The 14,229-nt window shown below is 30.5% G+C and overlaps 1 protein-coding gene across 1 annotated transcript; it reads left to right on the forward strand.

Moving 5' to 3' along the window:
• The first annotated feature begins 11,495 nt into the window (after window positions 1-11,495).
• On the forward strand, window positions 11,496-13,970 carry LOC126771136 (putative odorant receptor 92a). The gene is made up of 5 exons (XM_050490879.1): window positions 11,496-12,301; window positions 12,392-12,488; window positions 12,569-12,673; window positions 13,215-13,370; window positions 13,917-13,970. Exons 1-5 carry the CDS (start codon window positions 11,496-11,498, stop codon window positions 13,968-13,970), a joined length of 1,218 nt encoding a protein of 405 aa, XP_050346836.1.
• The last annotated feature ends 259 nt before the right edge of the window (window positions 13,971-14,229 follow it).

Consider the following 14,229-nt stretch of genomic DNA (forward strand, 5'->3'; position numbering starts at 1 on the left):
AAGCGGCATTTGTAAATAATATCTCATCGTGGCATTAATATAGAAACAAGAACCAGTATCACGTCCACGCTTTATATCTTTTGTTTCCGTTTTGTAAAATTTCGCCCCCATAACATTATGTTGATGGTGGCAATAACGCTTGAAATATTTACGAATATCCTAACAAACGAGGCGTTGAAAGACAAATAGGTGATACCCGCGATATACCCGTCGGATTGACCGTGTATAATGCACCTTATGTATCGTATGTGAATCGGCTTATATATTGGTCTTGCGATCTTAGATATAATCATATTTTTTCTTAAGAGCGGGATACAGAAGACCTGCTATCTTTATTTTTGTTTTTGTATGGGAAAATCCATTTTAAATTTAAAATATTGTATGTTAGGTACATATATTTTCAAGGGTTTTGTCTGATCAAAATTATAAAAGTATAAAACTTTCTCGATGGAAAACAAAACGTGCTGTAATTTTTTTTATATATTTGCCGGGAAGGCAAAGACTCTACTCCACCTGATAGTGAGTGGTAGTAGAGTTCAAAGGCGACTACGGCCAGTACAGTTTTAAATTTTTCTGACTTATACTCGTATTTTTGAAGGGTATTGAGACAAACATTGGATAATTATTTATAGATAATCTATATTTACAAATAATCTAGGGCTGCTTCTAGAGATGTTTTGTACAACCGTTTCGTTATATTTTTAAAAAGCTATTGGTGCTTTTTCTTTCGCGAAAAACCCCATCTTGTCACGATGGGTGCGCTACCCGTACTTCAAACAAATATTTATTTCTTATATCAGTTGCTATGGCGCTGTTAAGACGTGAGTATTAAAAATTTTTTAATACTTAAAAGAACTATACAGTATTCTTCGAAATCATTTCAAGAAATATATGCAACATGAAAAAGAACAATTGATTACAATACTACTGATCGTATCGATTTTTCCGAACCATCAGCTTATGAGAGTGAACAAATACAGAGAGTACTTGTGCTAGCTCACACACTTGTACACTATAATTAAGCCGCAGTTAGCTAGCCTCTTTTTTGCTATAAGACTAATTTAGTTTATCAATGCCAAGTGCATTAAGGATTCTAATACATTAAGGGAGCTATTTGGGTAGATTTGTACTTATCCTTAAACTTTCCTAAAGAAAAAAGCTTAATTAAAATAAATAAAGGAAACACAAACGACTTTAAACAGAACAGTTCCTTTGATACGGCTTTCCTTGGAGGTCTGATTAAAACTTTATTATGGCTTGCAGCGATATAACTTATATTATATGATATAGAGAATATATATTACCTATTTATTAATCTAATTATAAAATAATTATATATATTATTTTTTTATTATATAATTATAAAATAAATATATATATATTACCTAATTACTAATCTAATTATAAAATAAATATTATTGACTATATTGTTTGTAACATGCTGTCGCTGTTGAAACATACATTTGAGTTAAAATTAAGACTTAATTTTCAAATATTTTCATTTTTTTCCCTTGTAGCCTTTATTAACATATACTACTTGTTATAAGTAATAATGCATTTTTGCACACTTGAACAAACATATTATTCTATACGAATTCAAACCTGAGAGTAAGTACCATATATCAATTTTTTATGCAAAGTGAAACATTATACCGATTAATGAAATTTGTTATTTATAAAATTCATTCATTCATGCGGTAGACACTTTCACATCAGGTGAGCCTCATGCTCGTTTACTCCACATACATAAATTAAAAAAAAATCTCTTGTCTATGAAATTATACTTAGATATAAATAAACAAAATGAAATCCCTTATGAAACTTCATGAAAATAATTTCCACGTCGTCGGCAATATTCGATCCCTCGTTCATTAGCGACGGCGATGGTCATCGGTGCGAAGATCCTTTTGATTATATCAGATTCAAATCCCCGGCGTAACAATACCGTCCACTTGCCCCATCTCAACCATGTTCATTTTGCAATTCATTGTTTTTGTGACACACCGTCAAATATAATGACGAACTTTTTATAAGTGACAGAATATAAACAGTTTTGTGCCTACCCTAATAATACTTGTGACCCTAACATTAAATATTAAACTACTGAATAATTTATATGGAAAAAAGCGGATATTTGATGAATGTAAGCAATATTTTGCATTAAATTATATTACTAAGGATCAAACTTAATAATTATGACTGATGCCTGATATATTCTTATGTTTGTATGTATAAAAACTGATACACATTACATGGTATAGATATAAGAGAGATGGCTCTTTTACCAGCATTTGTTAAGCGTTTTTGTAACCGTATGTTCCTGGTGGTCAGCAACAATCGCCACCAAACAAGTCAATACAACAGTCCCTAATTAGGATGAGTTATCTGTTAACAAGTACCCAATTAAAACTCATACTCTGAATAGTTACATTGATAAAGTACCCTTTTCAATTTCAGCTTCTTTGATGCAAACATTGTACATTTTGATCAGTTTTAATATACCATACAATTATTATACCCGTGATATATGAATATGTGAATAGTATGGAGAAATTTCCAATTAGTTACAGTATCAGTACTATTATCGTAGAAGTGTTTATTCATGTATTTTATATATAGTTAATTATTATATATAGTTGTGTTTCTATGTATTGTTATGTCTTGTTGCCACGTTGGTCTAGTGGCTTGATGTAAGGCCGAAGACCCGGAGGTCCTGGGTTCAATTCCCAGAACGGGCGAATAAAAAGTTCTTGGGTTTTTCGGTCAGAAAAAGCTCACAGTAGTAGACCGGAGTCTGGAAGTTGGAAGTGTGAACCCTCCCGTGCCTCGAAAAGCACGTAAAGCCGTTGGTCCTGCGCCTGAACTCTTCGTGTCGTGTCGGATTGCCATCCCATCGGATGACGAGAGTTAGGGAATAGAGAAAGCACCTGTGTTTGCGCACACACTAGTGCACTATAATATCTCCCGCATAATTGGCTAATCTCTCTTGAGATTGTATGCCGTGGCCGAAATCGGTCTGGAGGATATTATTATTATTGTTGTTGTTGTTCTTGATTAATGACATAGAATTTCTTTCAGGCACTAATTTCGCTTTTTGGGTCAATTACAATAATTTGATCAATAAGATTTTTTTTTTAATTATTGTACATTGTATGTTTTTATGCGTCGATCTCTTATTTATCTGTCTATTTTTTTCTTTTTGCTAGAATACGTCCCTTATACACTTAAATTTGTGTGTGTTTTTTTTTGTAACGAGAAAGAAAATGTTAAATGAATAATTAATTGACACACAATTATTGGTAACTTCAAAAATATAAATAAGCAGAACATAGAAATATATAATAAAGGTAATACTAGAGGTACAATAATCATTAAGCTTTCGGGCTTATTCATGCCAAGTCACGACATCAATCCATCCCGTAACGATTTCCCTGTGGACCTTCCGACATCGAGCTATTCTAATTACAAATTCGATTCGACCAATAAATATTCCAATAGCTCGAAATTTACATAATTCTCCCGACGCATGTACTATGGCAAACAAGTTTTAGTTGAATCTAAATCAACTATACCAACCAATCAAGCGTAGCCAACTTGTTTTGATATCAAAACAAATTCGAATACGAGAACGAACTTCAAAGAGTACAAAGACGCAATTACATCGTATGATAGTTACGGAGGAGTCTTATTAAAACTACGGAATAAGGCAATTTTGCGGACAAAAGGATGCCCCTCAATTTCACGATGGACGCTGACGGCAATTCAAAAGTTTCCCAGTAATGGACCCGCCCTAGCTGTCCGATTTTATTGAATTTAATCCTAAATTTGAAGGCTGACCACACAGTTTATTGTTCTGTCAGACTTTGATCAGGGAGCTGATATGTGTAATAAGTTTGGTAACATGATATTTAATCTGCATATTTCATAATTGTAGTCTTTACTTTTTATAACATTATTAATATGAAAATATTTTTTTAAATAATATAAAGCCGAAATGGCCTAGTAAAAGCTTCAACCCGATTTATCAATATGTTATCAATGAAATTTTGTTTTACATACATATTCTATATTGTACTGAAGTGCTGTAGAAAAATATAAAAATATAATTTTCCTAAGCAATTTCGCCACCGAGTGCTAATTTATATTACTTAAAGTACGAAACAACGAAAAATGTTTGTAATCGCTATGTCATTTATTTTGATAAGATGTTAAATAGCTAAGTCGTCATTACCATATTTCACAAAAGTGTTTTGAAACTTTATATCGTAGAAATTTCATGGTATTTATATTAGAAGTTTAACTTTACTTCGAAAAAAAGGTACAATATAATATGTTATTCTTATAGACAGCCGTAATGGCCCAGCGGTTAAAAGACGAATCTTACCCGAAGGTTTCGAGTTAAAACCCGGGCAAGCACAACTCAATGTTTACATTGTGCTTAATTTGTTATTATAATGCATCTTGTGCTCGATGGTACATAGACAGACAGAGCATATCAATATTGTCAAAGCATATTTTGTTCACAGGCAATTTTATTACACGTTTAGGAAAAACAAAGCGACAACGTTCGCTTTAAATGAAAATGGAAAGAAAATAAAGCAAACCGTGGCTATAAATAGCGGTAGAAAAGCGGGGGTCGTCTGTGGCAACGGGACAATTTCTCCTCTGGCTTTCAATAATAATTCCTCCATAAATTCTCCCCTGACCGCGTCGCACGATAGTGTAACAATTAATTATTATATTGCTTTTTTGACGGCATACCTTGGATAGTTCCTTTATTGAGTCGCCCCTTCATAGTCATATAAATATAATATACGTAGTAGTTACACTATATAGAAGTATTCTTTATAAAGAACTAAATTTAATGTAATAAAGTTTAATATATTTATATTATATATATATAACATGAACATATTAAAATAGGGCATAAAAAAAGTTTAAAAAAACAGCCACAACGCTGCTCCCATCTGCAAGATTGGTAGATATACGTGAGGTAGATTTTCATTAGACATATGCAGATTTCCTCACGATGGAAGAAAACTTCAACGAAAAGCACAAGAAAATTCAGTGTTGGTGCACCTATACTAGCCACTGGGCTAATCTTTGTAAAAAGTTAATAAATAATTTTACAAGTTCTGAATAAAAAAAAGTTGTTTATGTGTGATAAAATACAATATAATTATTTATAAAGATCTATTTCATTTCTATACTATATTATAGATTATAGATCAAGGTTCATCTACCTTTCCAACGCCATGTCTACTGCAATTTGTTATAGTAATACTGGCAATCTGTCGCTCGCCGACGTCATAACTCAAACCGACAATTTAACCGATTATGTCTTGTAATGGTGATTTTTTTGGCTAGTTTATTGTTATTGAGGTATTCACTAAGTACCATTTAAGTTAAAGAAGAAGACGAATTAAAAATTGAATATAAAAAAAAGTAATGTGTTGCTTGTTTATATGTTACTGGATAATAAAAACGTTACTGGATAGTTTATTATAAAAGAGGTAATCAAGAATATGTTTTATTAAAAAAAATCTGTCAACGCATACAAAATCCACTTCTACTATTTATAATTTCAATATGTATTAACACTGTCTAAATTTAAATATAATTAATCGTTCGTTATATTTATCAACTGGTTACCCTAAAATATTCAAAGATGGCGACTGATCAATCGGAATCCAGTGTTGATCAACATACCATCTCTTAAATTTAAAGTTTCGCCATCTCTGTGATCTTCGAGACAATAATATTGATAAATTTAATAATATAAAATAAGCAACTATTGTCTGTATATATTTTAGAGCACAAGTGAAATATCAATTAAAAAGAATTATTAATCACGAAATTATGAATTCAACGATATTTCATCAGACGCGAAAGGACGAATTGAAAATAGCTAATTATGCGGTAAACGATGAATATAATTTACTTAGCTTTAAGATTAGTTTGAAATTTACTCAACATGTTGTTTATTAATTTTAAAGTTATTTTTAAGATATAATCAAGTTTCATTCAAAAAAACTTTTAATGGTACTACTATAAATAATGTACTTCAATAAATAATATTATAAGATAATTTAAAATAGAACATATTATATTAATATGTTTGTTAATGAAAAGGTATTGGGTAGAATCTACTAAACATGATTTACTATTTATATATCCAGCTAAAGAATTACGAAACTTAAAGAAAGTTAGACGTAAAGTTAAAGACGAAAGTAAACTAAATTAAAAGAGAAACTACTGAGTCTCTTGCCGGTTCTTCTCGGTAAAATCCACAATCCAAACGGGTGGTAGATTATGTTAAAATTAAAATTGTAAAATGACGTTTCAAAAGTTCATGTGAGTGTATAATTTCTATTTTTAATTCGCTAACCTAAAGACTAAATCTTGCTCTTATCTCACTGCCAACTACGGGCTGGATGATACAAGTTTATGTGTCAGGATATCATCCGACACGTGCTAGTTTCCTAACAATGTTTTCACCACCGAGCCACATTATATATATATCACATACTCATAATGTCCTCCAGACCGATTTCGGTGAATCTCATGAGAGATTCTCTAACTGCGCAGGAGTATTTTAGTGCACAAGTTTGTACGCAAACACAGGTGCACTCTCTCTTCCCTAGTTCTCATAATCCGCTGGGACGGCAATCCAACACGACCGGAAAGAGTTCAGGCGCAGGACCAATGGCTTTACGTGCTTACAAGGCAGTTGAATAAATTAACTAATGGGTAACAATCTATTCCTGTATATGGTCAAGGAGTATCGGTGAAATTCAGAAAGAAAACAATGAAAAAAAACTCCTTCCTTATTTCACGAGCTACACAGAAGTGTCTATTATGAAAGTTCATGAAAATGCCTTAATTAGAATGTAATGGAACGATACAGCCTACACCACATTTCACTAAAATATATTCATATCGTGAGTTATGCTTAAAATTGCCACGCATTACCCATACATCGGGGCCGAGGCCTTATTAAACTTTAAAGGGCCACCCATTATTCATGAGTCTCGCTTGATTCTCCACACGAAATAGTTGCAATAAATTGAGAGACTTTATTGGCTATTAAAATAAGTAATGAAAATGTTTCGGGCACCATACAGTTCCATTTGGTAGGATGCGGTTAGTGATTTATAAAAGGTACTTTTTTCATTTTATTCTATAATAATAGTGTTAAAAAAACGAAATTAAACTATCACATGTAATAGCATATAATATATATCTTTAAAATTATTATGTTACAAATGATTATGACTAAAAATGTTTAGATTAAATATTATGATGATTAACAAGTAGACATAATTCTGAAAAATTCGACTGAAAAGTAACCAATAAAACACTTATGTAGAGGATTTCCATGATTGGTTTGTTCTTATTTTTAATGTGCTTGATAATATAGTCAGTAAAAATTGATGTAGATTTTTACGGCCAGGAATAAGCCAAACGTGAACCGTTTTAAAAAAATTTTTGAAATGCCTTTGCTGATTGATTTCTTTCCCGCCATTATGTAGCTTGTCGATATGCTGATCGCCTTCAGCTTTCATAATAACGATGAGTTCATGTGGAGCTATTCTGTGAACCTCTTAATTTTCCTATGTAATATATGAACCAAAACGGCATTCATACTAAAAACACTAAAAACCGAAACACCAAAGTTTAATTTTACTTTATTTACAATCACAAACACCAGTAGAGAATCAATGCACGTTTTGTTTATCTGTTTAATTAAAAGAGAAAATTAAAACTAAACTAGTCTCGAAGAACTTTACATATTTGCAACTAATTCTTTTGAAACGAACGTCCAATTCGCAACGTTATTTTCTACTAAAGCACCGTTGCATTCCTTTGTATTTCCTCGAATGGCTCTTATTTTCTACGGTGTCTGTTTTAATTAGTAGAAGGAGCTACTTATCGTTTGTTCAAGCTTAAGTAAGAGCCTGTACTCTGTTGCTTACATTTATAAATATGTTTTATTTAGAAACACAATAGCTCCATCGTAGCTTTATACATTTAATACATTTACATATAGAAATATTATATTTTTGTTTTCGTTCATCGAATAGAAAGCTTAGTATGAAAGCTAATTATATAACAGGAAATTGTAATTACAACGTTTTTTATACTAATTTTACATTAACTTTACCCAAAAACATAATATTAATCAATAAATATAAATTTATCCGTTCTTATACAGTGCTATATAAAGTATTAGATTATAAAGACTGTAGTCATGTCTTATGGCATCATGACAGATCAATCAGTCAACTTAATTCAAAATATAATTATAAATTTGGTTAAAAATGTTCTATCTATTGATCAAAATTTCATGACGAATCTTGCATGTCCTCAAAAATTTTGTTAGATAGAATGTCCTTGAAACCGCAATAAAATAACAAAATCATTATGAGTATAGTCAAGTAGTGGAAAATTTACAATATTTTTGTTTTGTAAATAGTTACCTTTACTTTACTTTACTTCACTTAATGATACACAAAAAATCATAATAATAAACAAATATCAATATGGACATACAAAAATTTCAATATAGAATATTAGTATTCTATTCTATTTTCAAATTTATAGAATTCGAAGATTTTCAACTTAATCAAGAGCTCAATTAAACATGGCAGCTATTGAACCTTAATCCGTTGACTCCGAGGCATGCATTGAGCATTTCCATCAAATTAAACAACTATTTATAAAGATTTCGCTGAGGGTGGTTCTATTCAAGTGAAATTTGACGTGTGAGACCTTTCAAATAAAACGATCCAGTGTCTATTGTGCGGAACTGAAGAACATGTCTACCTCATAACCTGCGTCTTATTATTCTTCGAGACATCTTCATTTTGTGATTCTTATATTTATATAGAGCTGTATTATTTGTATTTTAATATACACTTATTATAATTTTCCTATGGAATATTATAAAACATTTGTATTATTGTAATGAATAAATTAAATTAAATAATATATATTACAATTACACTATAATCATATGACTATATACGAGAGTGAACTTTATAAACTTCGTCTAGGTACCAGCTATTATTCTTACATCAATACTTAGTTCTTCCATGTAAAAATTTGAAGGTAAGAATTGCAATCCTTGCATTATCAATATCATGAGCAAAAATGAGCCATATTATGGTCATTGCTTAATTATTACGAATAAAATAACTCACCGACATCCTTAACAGTTCAGGACCGACCGCCCCTTCGTTCAATATAAAAATATATTATAGTGAGTACGAAGAATACATATCTTTTTTTATATTTACCTTTTAATATATAAATATGTATAAAACATATAATAAGTATTTTCTATGCTCTACATACATATCGTCTTTCATATGAAACCCATCATGCGCCGTGTGAATAAAGAATACACATAAAAGGCTCAAACACGACCCGCGTCTTATATTTCCAATCTATTTAGACATCTCATGATACATACGGCACGCCCCGCGCCATCTCAATCACTGAGGTACAGACGAAACTGGCAGATCAAGATATACTGGTACCAGAGGACAATCAAGTCGCGCACGATCGCATTTATAAAGATTCGGAACGCATTCCCCGAATGAATACAATTTGAAGACGAATGCGTTTCTGTATTCGCAATTTCAATGAACACTTGGGCGCTTGATTCGATCTTATTACGTAATATTTCGTCTGAATGGGTTTAAGGCTTTTGTTTATGAAGTGATGGTTCCTCTTTTTGTATTTATTTCTGTACTTCTGCAATGAATTTTGATACAAGCAAAACAATTTATTACTACAGGACTATCATAATTGGATATAATATTTATGATGAGACCCATGATGATTATTTTTTGATAAAAATATAATATTGCTTACAATATAAATATATAATTCGTAAGTTACTATGCCAAAGATAAGCACAAACAATAATTGATCAAATGTCGTCCGAAAAAATTGGCGAAATTTCGTCGTATGTCATATTAATAAAAATATGTTTACGCTTCATTTATTTGGAGAAATTAAAGTATGACGAATAAAATAATTGGAGGTGTTGACCAATGTTTATATTAATAAAAAATTGACAGTTAATAGTGTGTGGTAGAATAAATATAAGGGAGTTATTGTCTATTTTAGTCTCCCACAAATGCTTCTTTATGGATTTATTGTCAAATGTTTTATTTCTTATAACACTTCACATTGTTATTTAAAAAAAGCATCAATCTGTTAATTTTAATTTTGTTTCAGTCAAACAGAGTAGACAAGATTGGCGAGAACTCAATTATTTTCTATCTATATTCTTTGTTTTCTTTGATTCAGGTTAAGTTTTTATGCGTACTAAGTAATATGTCACTTATGTTATTATAACAAACATATTACGCTATATTAAATATTAAATATTAATTTATAGGCGGTATATAATATAATCTAACCAAACACATTATTTGAAATTAATTTTATACATTAAACATATCATAACGTTACCCTACAACAAATAGGCAAAGGGAATCTCAAAGTTCTACCAAAGCCATGCCTACATTAGCATGGAGTGGATGACATACTCTCATCGGATTAATGTCCATATTAGGCATGCATCAAAGAGCTCCAAACGGCATTGTGGAGTGCCCTCCTGTGATTTAGCTCCGAACAATACGAGCAAATTATACGCAATCGCTACGTTGCCAAGCATCTTGACCTATTTTATCAGTATTAAATTAAATTCGGTTATTATTGGCTTGTTGAATTACAAATATGACCCTTAATGCGTAGTCATAAAATCTAATTTATTTTATGCGATAAACATTAAAGTATTTTTTCTAGATTATAATTATTTCTAATATATGTATCTTGGAAACAATCATACGTCTGTTATGATTGACACAAAAAGTGGACTAATATCATTAATAATAAGTTGTTAGTTTTAAAAGAAAATTCCATTGAAACTCTGTAATTTTCTATTTCAATAAAAGAGTAATTTATAAGTGGGTATTAGAGTCATAGAAAATTGTTGCGAGAATTTTATACATTTCGATACACGATTTTAATTTAATGTTATTATGGAAACAAAATGTATATTTGTCTATTTTTTTACTAAAGTCAGATAGTTTAAATTAAGAAACGATCTCGTTAGTATAGTAGCTATATTTATAAGCTTGCAGATCTTAAGGTCCGGTTTAAATCGAAAAATGTGAGTATTAGAGTACAGAGAGTAGCTGAATTAACGTTGAAAATGGTTGACATGGACGTACTCAGGAGGATAACAGAGGTAAAATTATGTTATAAATGTACTTAGTTAAAAATAAAAGTTTTATTAGTATTGTATAACGATAATTAAATTTATTGTTTATTTAAAGCAATAATTATTTAAATGATATTGTGTTTTTTATCACATTATTTTAAAATTTTATCGTAAGTGCTAAAAGGCCATAAAAATAGTATATAAATCGAATCGTGCAAATAAAATAAATTATTGCATTCGAGCTTCGTTTGTTAAAATGATTGTATCAAATTCATTACGACAAGAAGTAGTAAACGAATTGGAATTCCTCCAATCGATGGGTACAAAAATATTTCTCTACCCATTCATTGGGAAAAAATTTCCAGAAATGATCGGATACTTCATAACTTATATCCTTGTGCTCTGTACTGCTGTTCAATTGGCGCTTACGCTATTTTCATTTAGTACCAAAGATTGGCTAGAGATCATTAATGTGGCTCCGAATTTAGGTGTAGTCATCATGACCGTTATAAAATACACGAAAATTCAAATACACAAAGAACTTTATGACGAAATATTCAACCATTTTCGTGATGATATGTGGAATATTGTTGGACAAAATTCGACGGAACACAAACGCATTATCAAGAAGTATAAATGGATAACGGTGATGATCAATCGATTTTTGTTGTACTACTCCATACTTTTGACAATAGTTGTCAATTCTTTTCCATATTTGGTAATGTTATATGAGAGTAAAGCGAATGGTGTGACTGGTGAATATTTATATCCTTTTGACGGATGGTATCCCTTTGACAAAGTGAAATGGTACACCGTTGCTTATATCTGGGAAAGTTGCATGACGGCCGTCGTTGTATGCGTGTATGGGTTTTCAAATATGATACATGCGTCCTACATTATATTTATTTGTATGGAGCTAAGAATACTTGGAAATTGCTTAGAAGAAATATTAAGTCCAGAAAATATTGTTGATATATCCGAAGGACTTAACGTTGACCTAATACATAGCTCGGTTACAAGAAAGTTAAAAATCATAATAGCAAAACATGAGTTTCTAGCAAAGTATGTAGAATCTTCTTAGTTTTCTAAATTAAATTAAAGAAAAGTTTTAACTGAAACGACGGTAATAACAATAACCGTTATCTTTTCCAGAAGATCGGCTAAGCTCAACGCAGCTTTGGGAGATGCAATGCTTCTAAACTATTCCCTGGGAGCTGTATTCATTTGTTTAACGGCTTTCACATTCATGGTACAAGGATTTTAAATATTTACAATCCAATGAAGACAGGATTTGCTTAAAAAATATTAAATGCTGTATTTTTATTTCAGGTTGTTGATAACTTGTACAAATCTGTACGGTATTTTTTTATGTTCGCTTCACTGCTTGTTGAAATATTTAATCAATGTTTCATTGGACAAGTCTTAAGTGATCATGTTAGTAGAATATTTTAATTACTTAATATAATTTTATTTTTTATTTTTACTAGAGTTTTTACAGGCAGGATTGGTCACGGTATGAAATGGTTTATGCGTACCTATATCCTTCCAGTACCAGTGTGCTGTGCTTTCCAAAAACAAATAATGTATATGCTAAATGTATGCTAGATCAGTATTATTTTGATTCTTCAATTAAAGCATTCACAAACTCATAAGTAATGTCACACTAATTGCGTACGAGAAATTTTGTAAGGTATATTACGCTAAAATAAGTGAAAATGATTTGAGTTAACAGCAGCAGAGTGGCTTATGTAACATTCGGATTTTAAGTCAAAAGTTGCGATGATTTTGCTATCTAACTATTCAGTTCTAACTAGCGTACAATTGTTGTGTATGTTTTGTTTAATTTTACTAACGGAAAAAACGTAACCTTTAATTTTGACCATTAAATATAAACACTCCAATATCCATTTTTATACAATCCCGATACAATCACAAACGTTCATAATAACTTAAACCAATCATTTTTTCTTAACAGAGCGAAAACTTAACAAATGATGTATATTTTTCCAACTGGCCGAATGCAAGCCCTGAAGCGAAAAAAATCATGCTTATGCTTATGATGAGGACTCAAAAACCTTTTAAATTGTCTGGGAACGGATATTTTGATATGAATATGGACACATTTGGCAGTGTAAGTTGTGATTTAATCTAAATAATCTTATTAGGTTATCTATAATTTCATTTATTTTTCATATATTTGTTATCTTCGTTGGTTTTGTTGCCTAATTCGAAATTAGACTCATATCACATTTTCTTCTTTTTTTTTTAAACATTTTTGAATCGCACCATTTATTACTTATTATTATATTTTTTTATTATGTTTCCAGATTGATAGAAATTTTAATCTTACAATATGTGTTGTTTATATATGTTATTTTATTCCGATAGTGCTAAGCTTAGAATCTACCGGTCTGTATTGAAATAAAAAATTGTATTATATGGTTCATTTACTGAATCAGGTAAAAGATAATATAACATAACGCTACAACATATAAGGGCGACAAAACGACGCATAAACTTGGTTAAAACCGCACTGAGCTGCAAATTATTTTAAAAACTATTTAATTTTATATTTAGCTTAGAAAACTGCACTTACGTATTTAAAAAATTAACCGTTGTTTTGTTTGTAATTTTTAAAATATATTTTATCGTAGATTAACAATTTCTTTTGTTTCAGATTTGCAGCACGTCATATCAACTATTTAATTTGCTAAGGACTATTTATCTTTAAGTTGCAGCATACATATGAATACATAGTATACTTAGTTATATATACTTATTTTTCTTGTATTGTCATTAAAATTTATATAATGTATTTTTTACGGAATTTTCTCGGAATATTAATTAAAGGGGATATAAATAATCTATATATATTATAAATAATAATTAATATGTAACTGTTAGTTGTGTATAACATTGAGAGCTCTTAGCAAATCGCATGAAATTCTTCGATGGGAATAGCCTATAGCTATCTATGCCTTCATGAAGTC

Source organism: Nymphalis io, chromosome 10 (genome assembly GCF_905147045.1).
Source record: "Nymphalis io chromosome 10, ilAglIoxx1.1, whole genome shotgun sequence".
In the NCBI taxonomy this organism is placed as follows: Eukaryota; Metazoa; Arthropoda; class Insecta; order Lepidoptera; family Nymphalidae; genus Nymphalis; species Nymphalis io.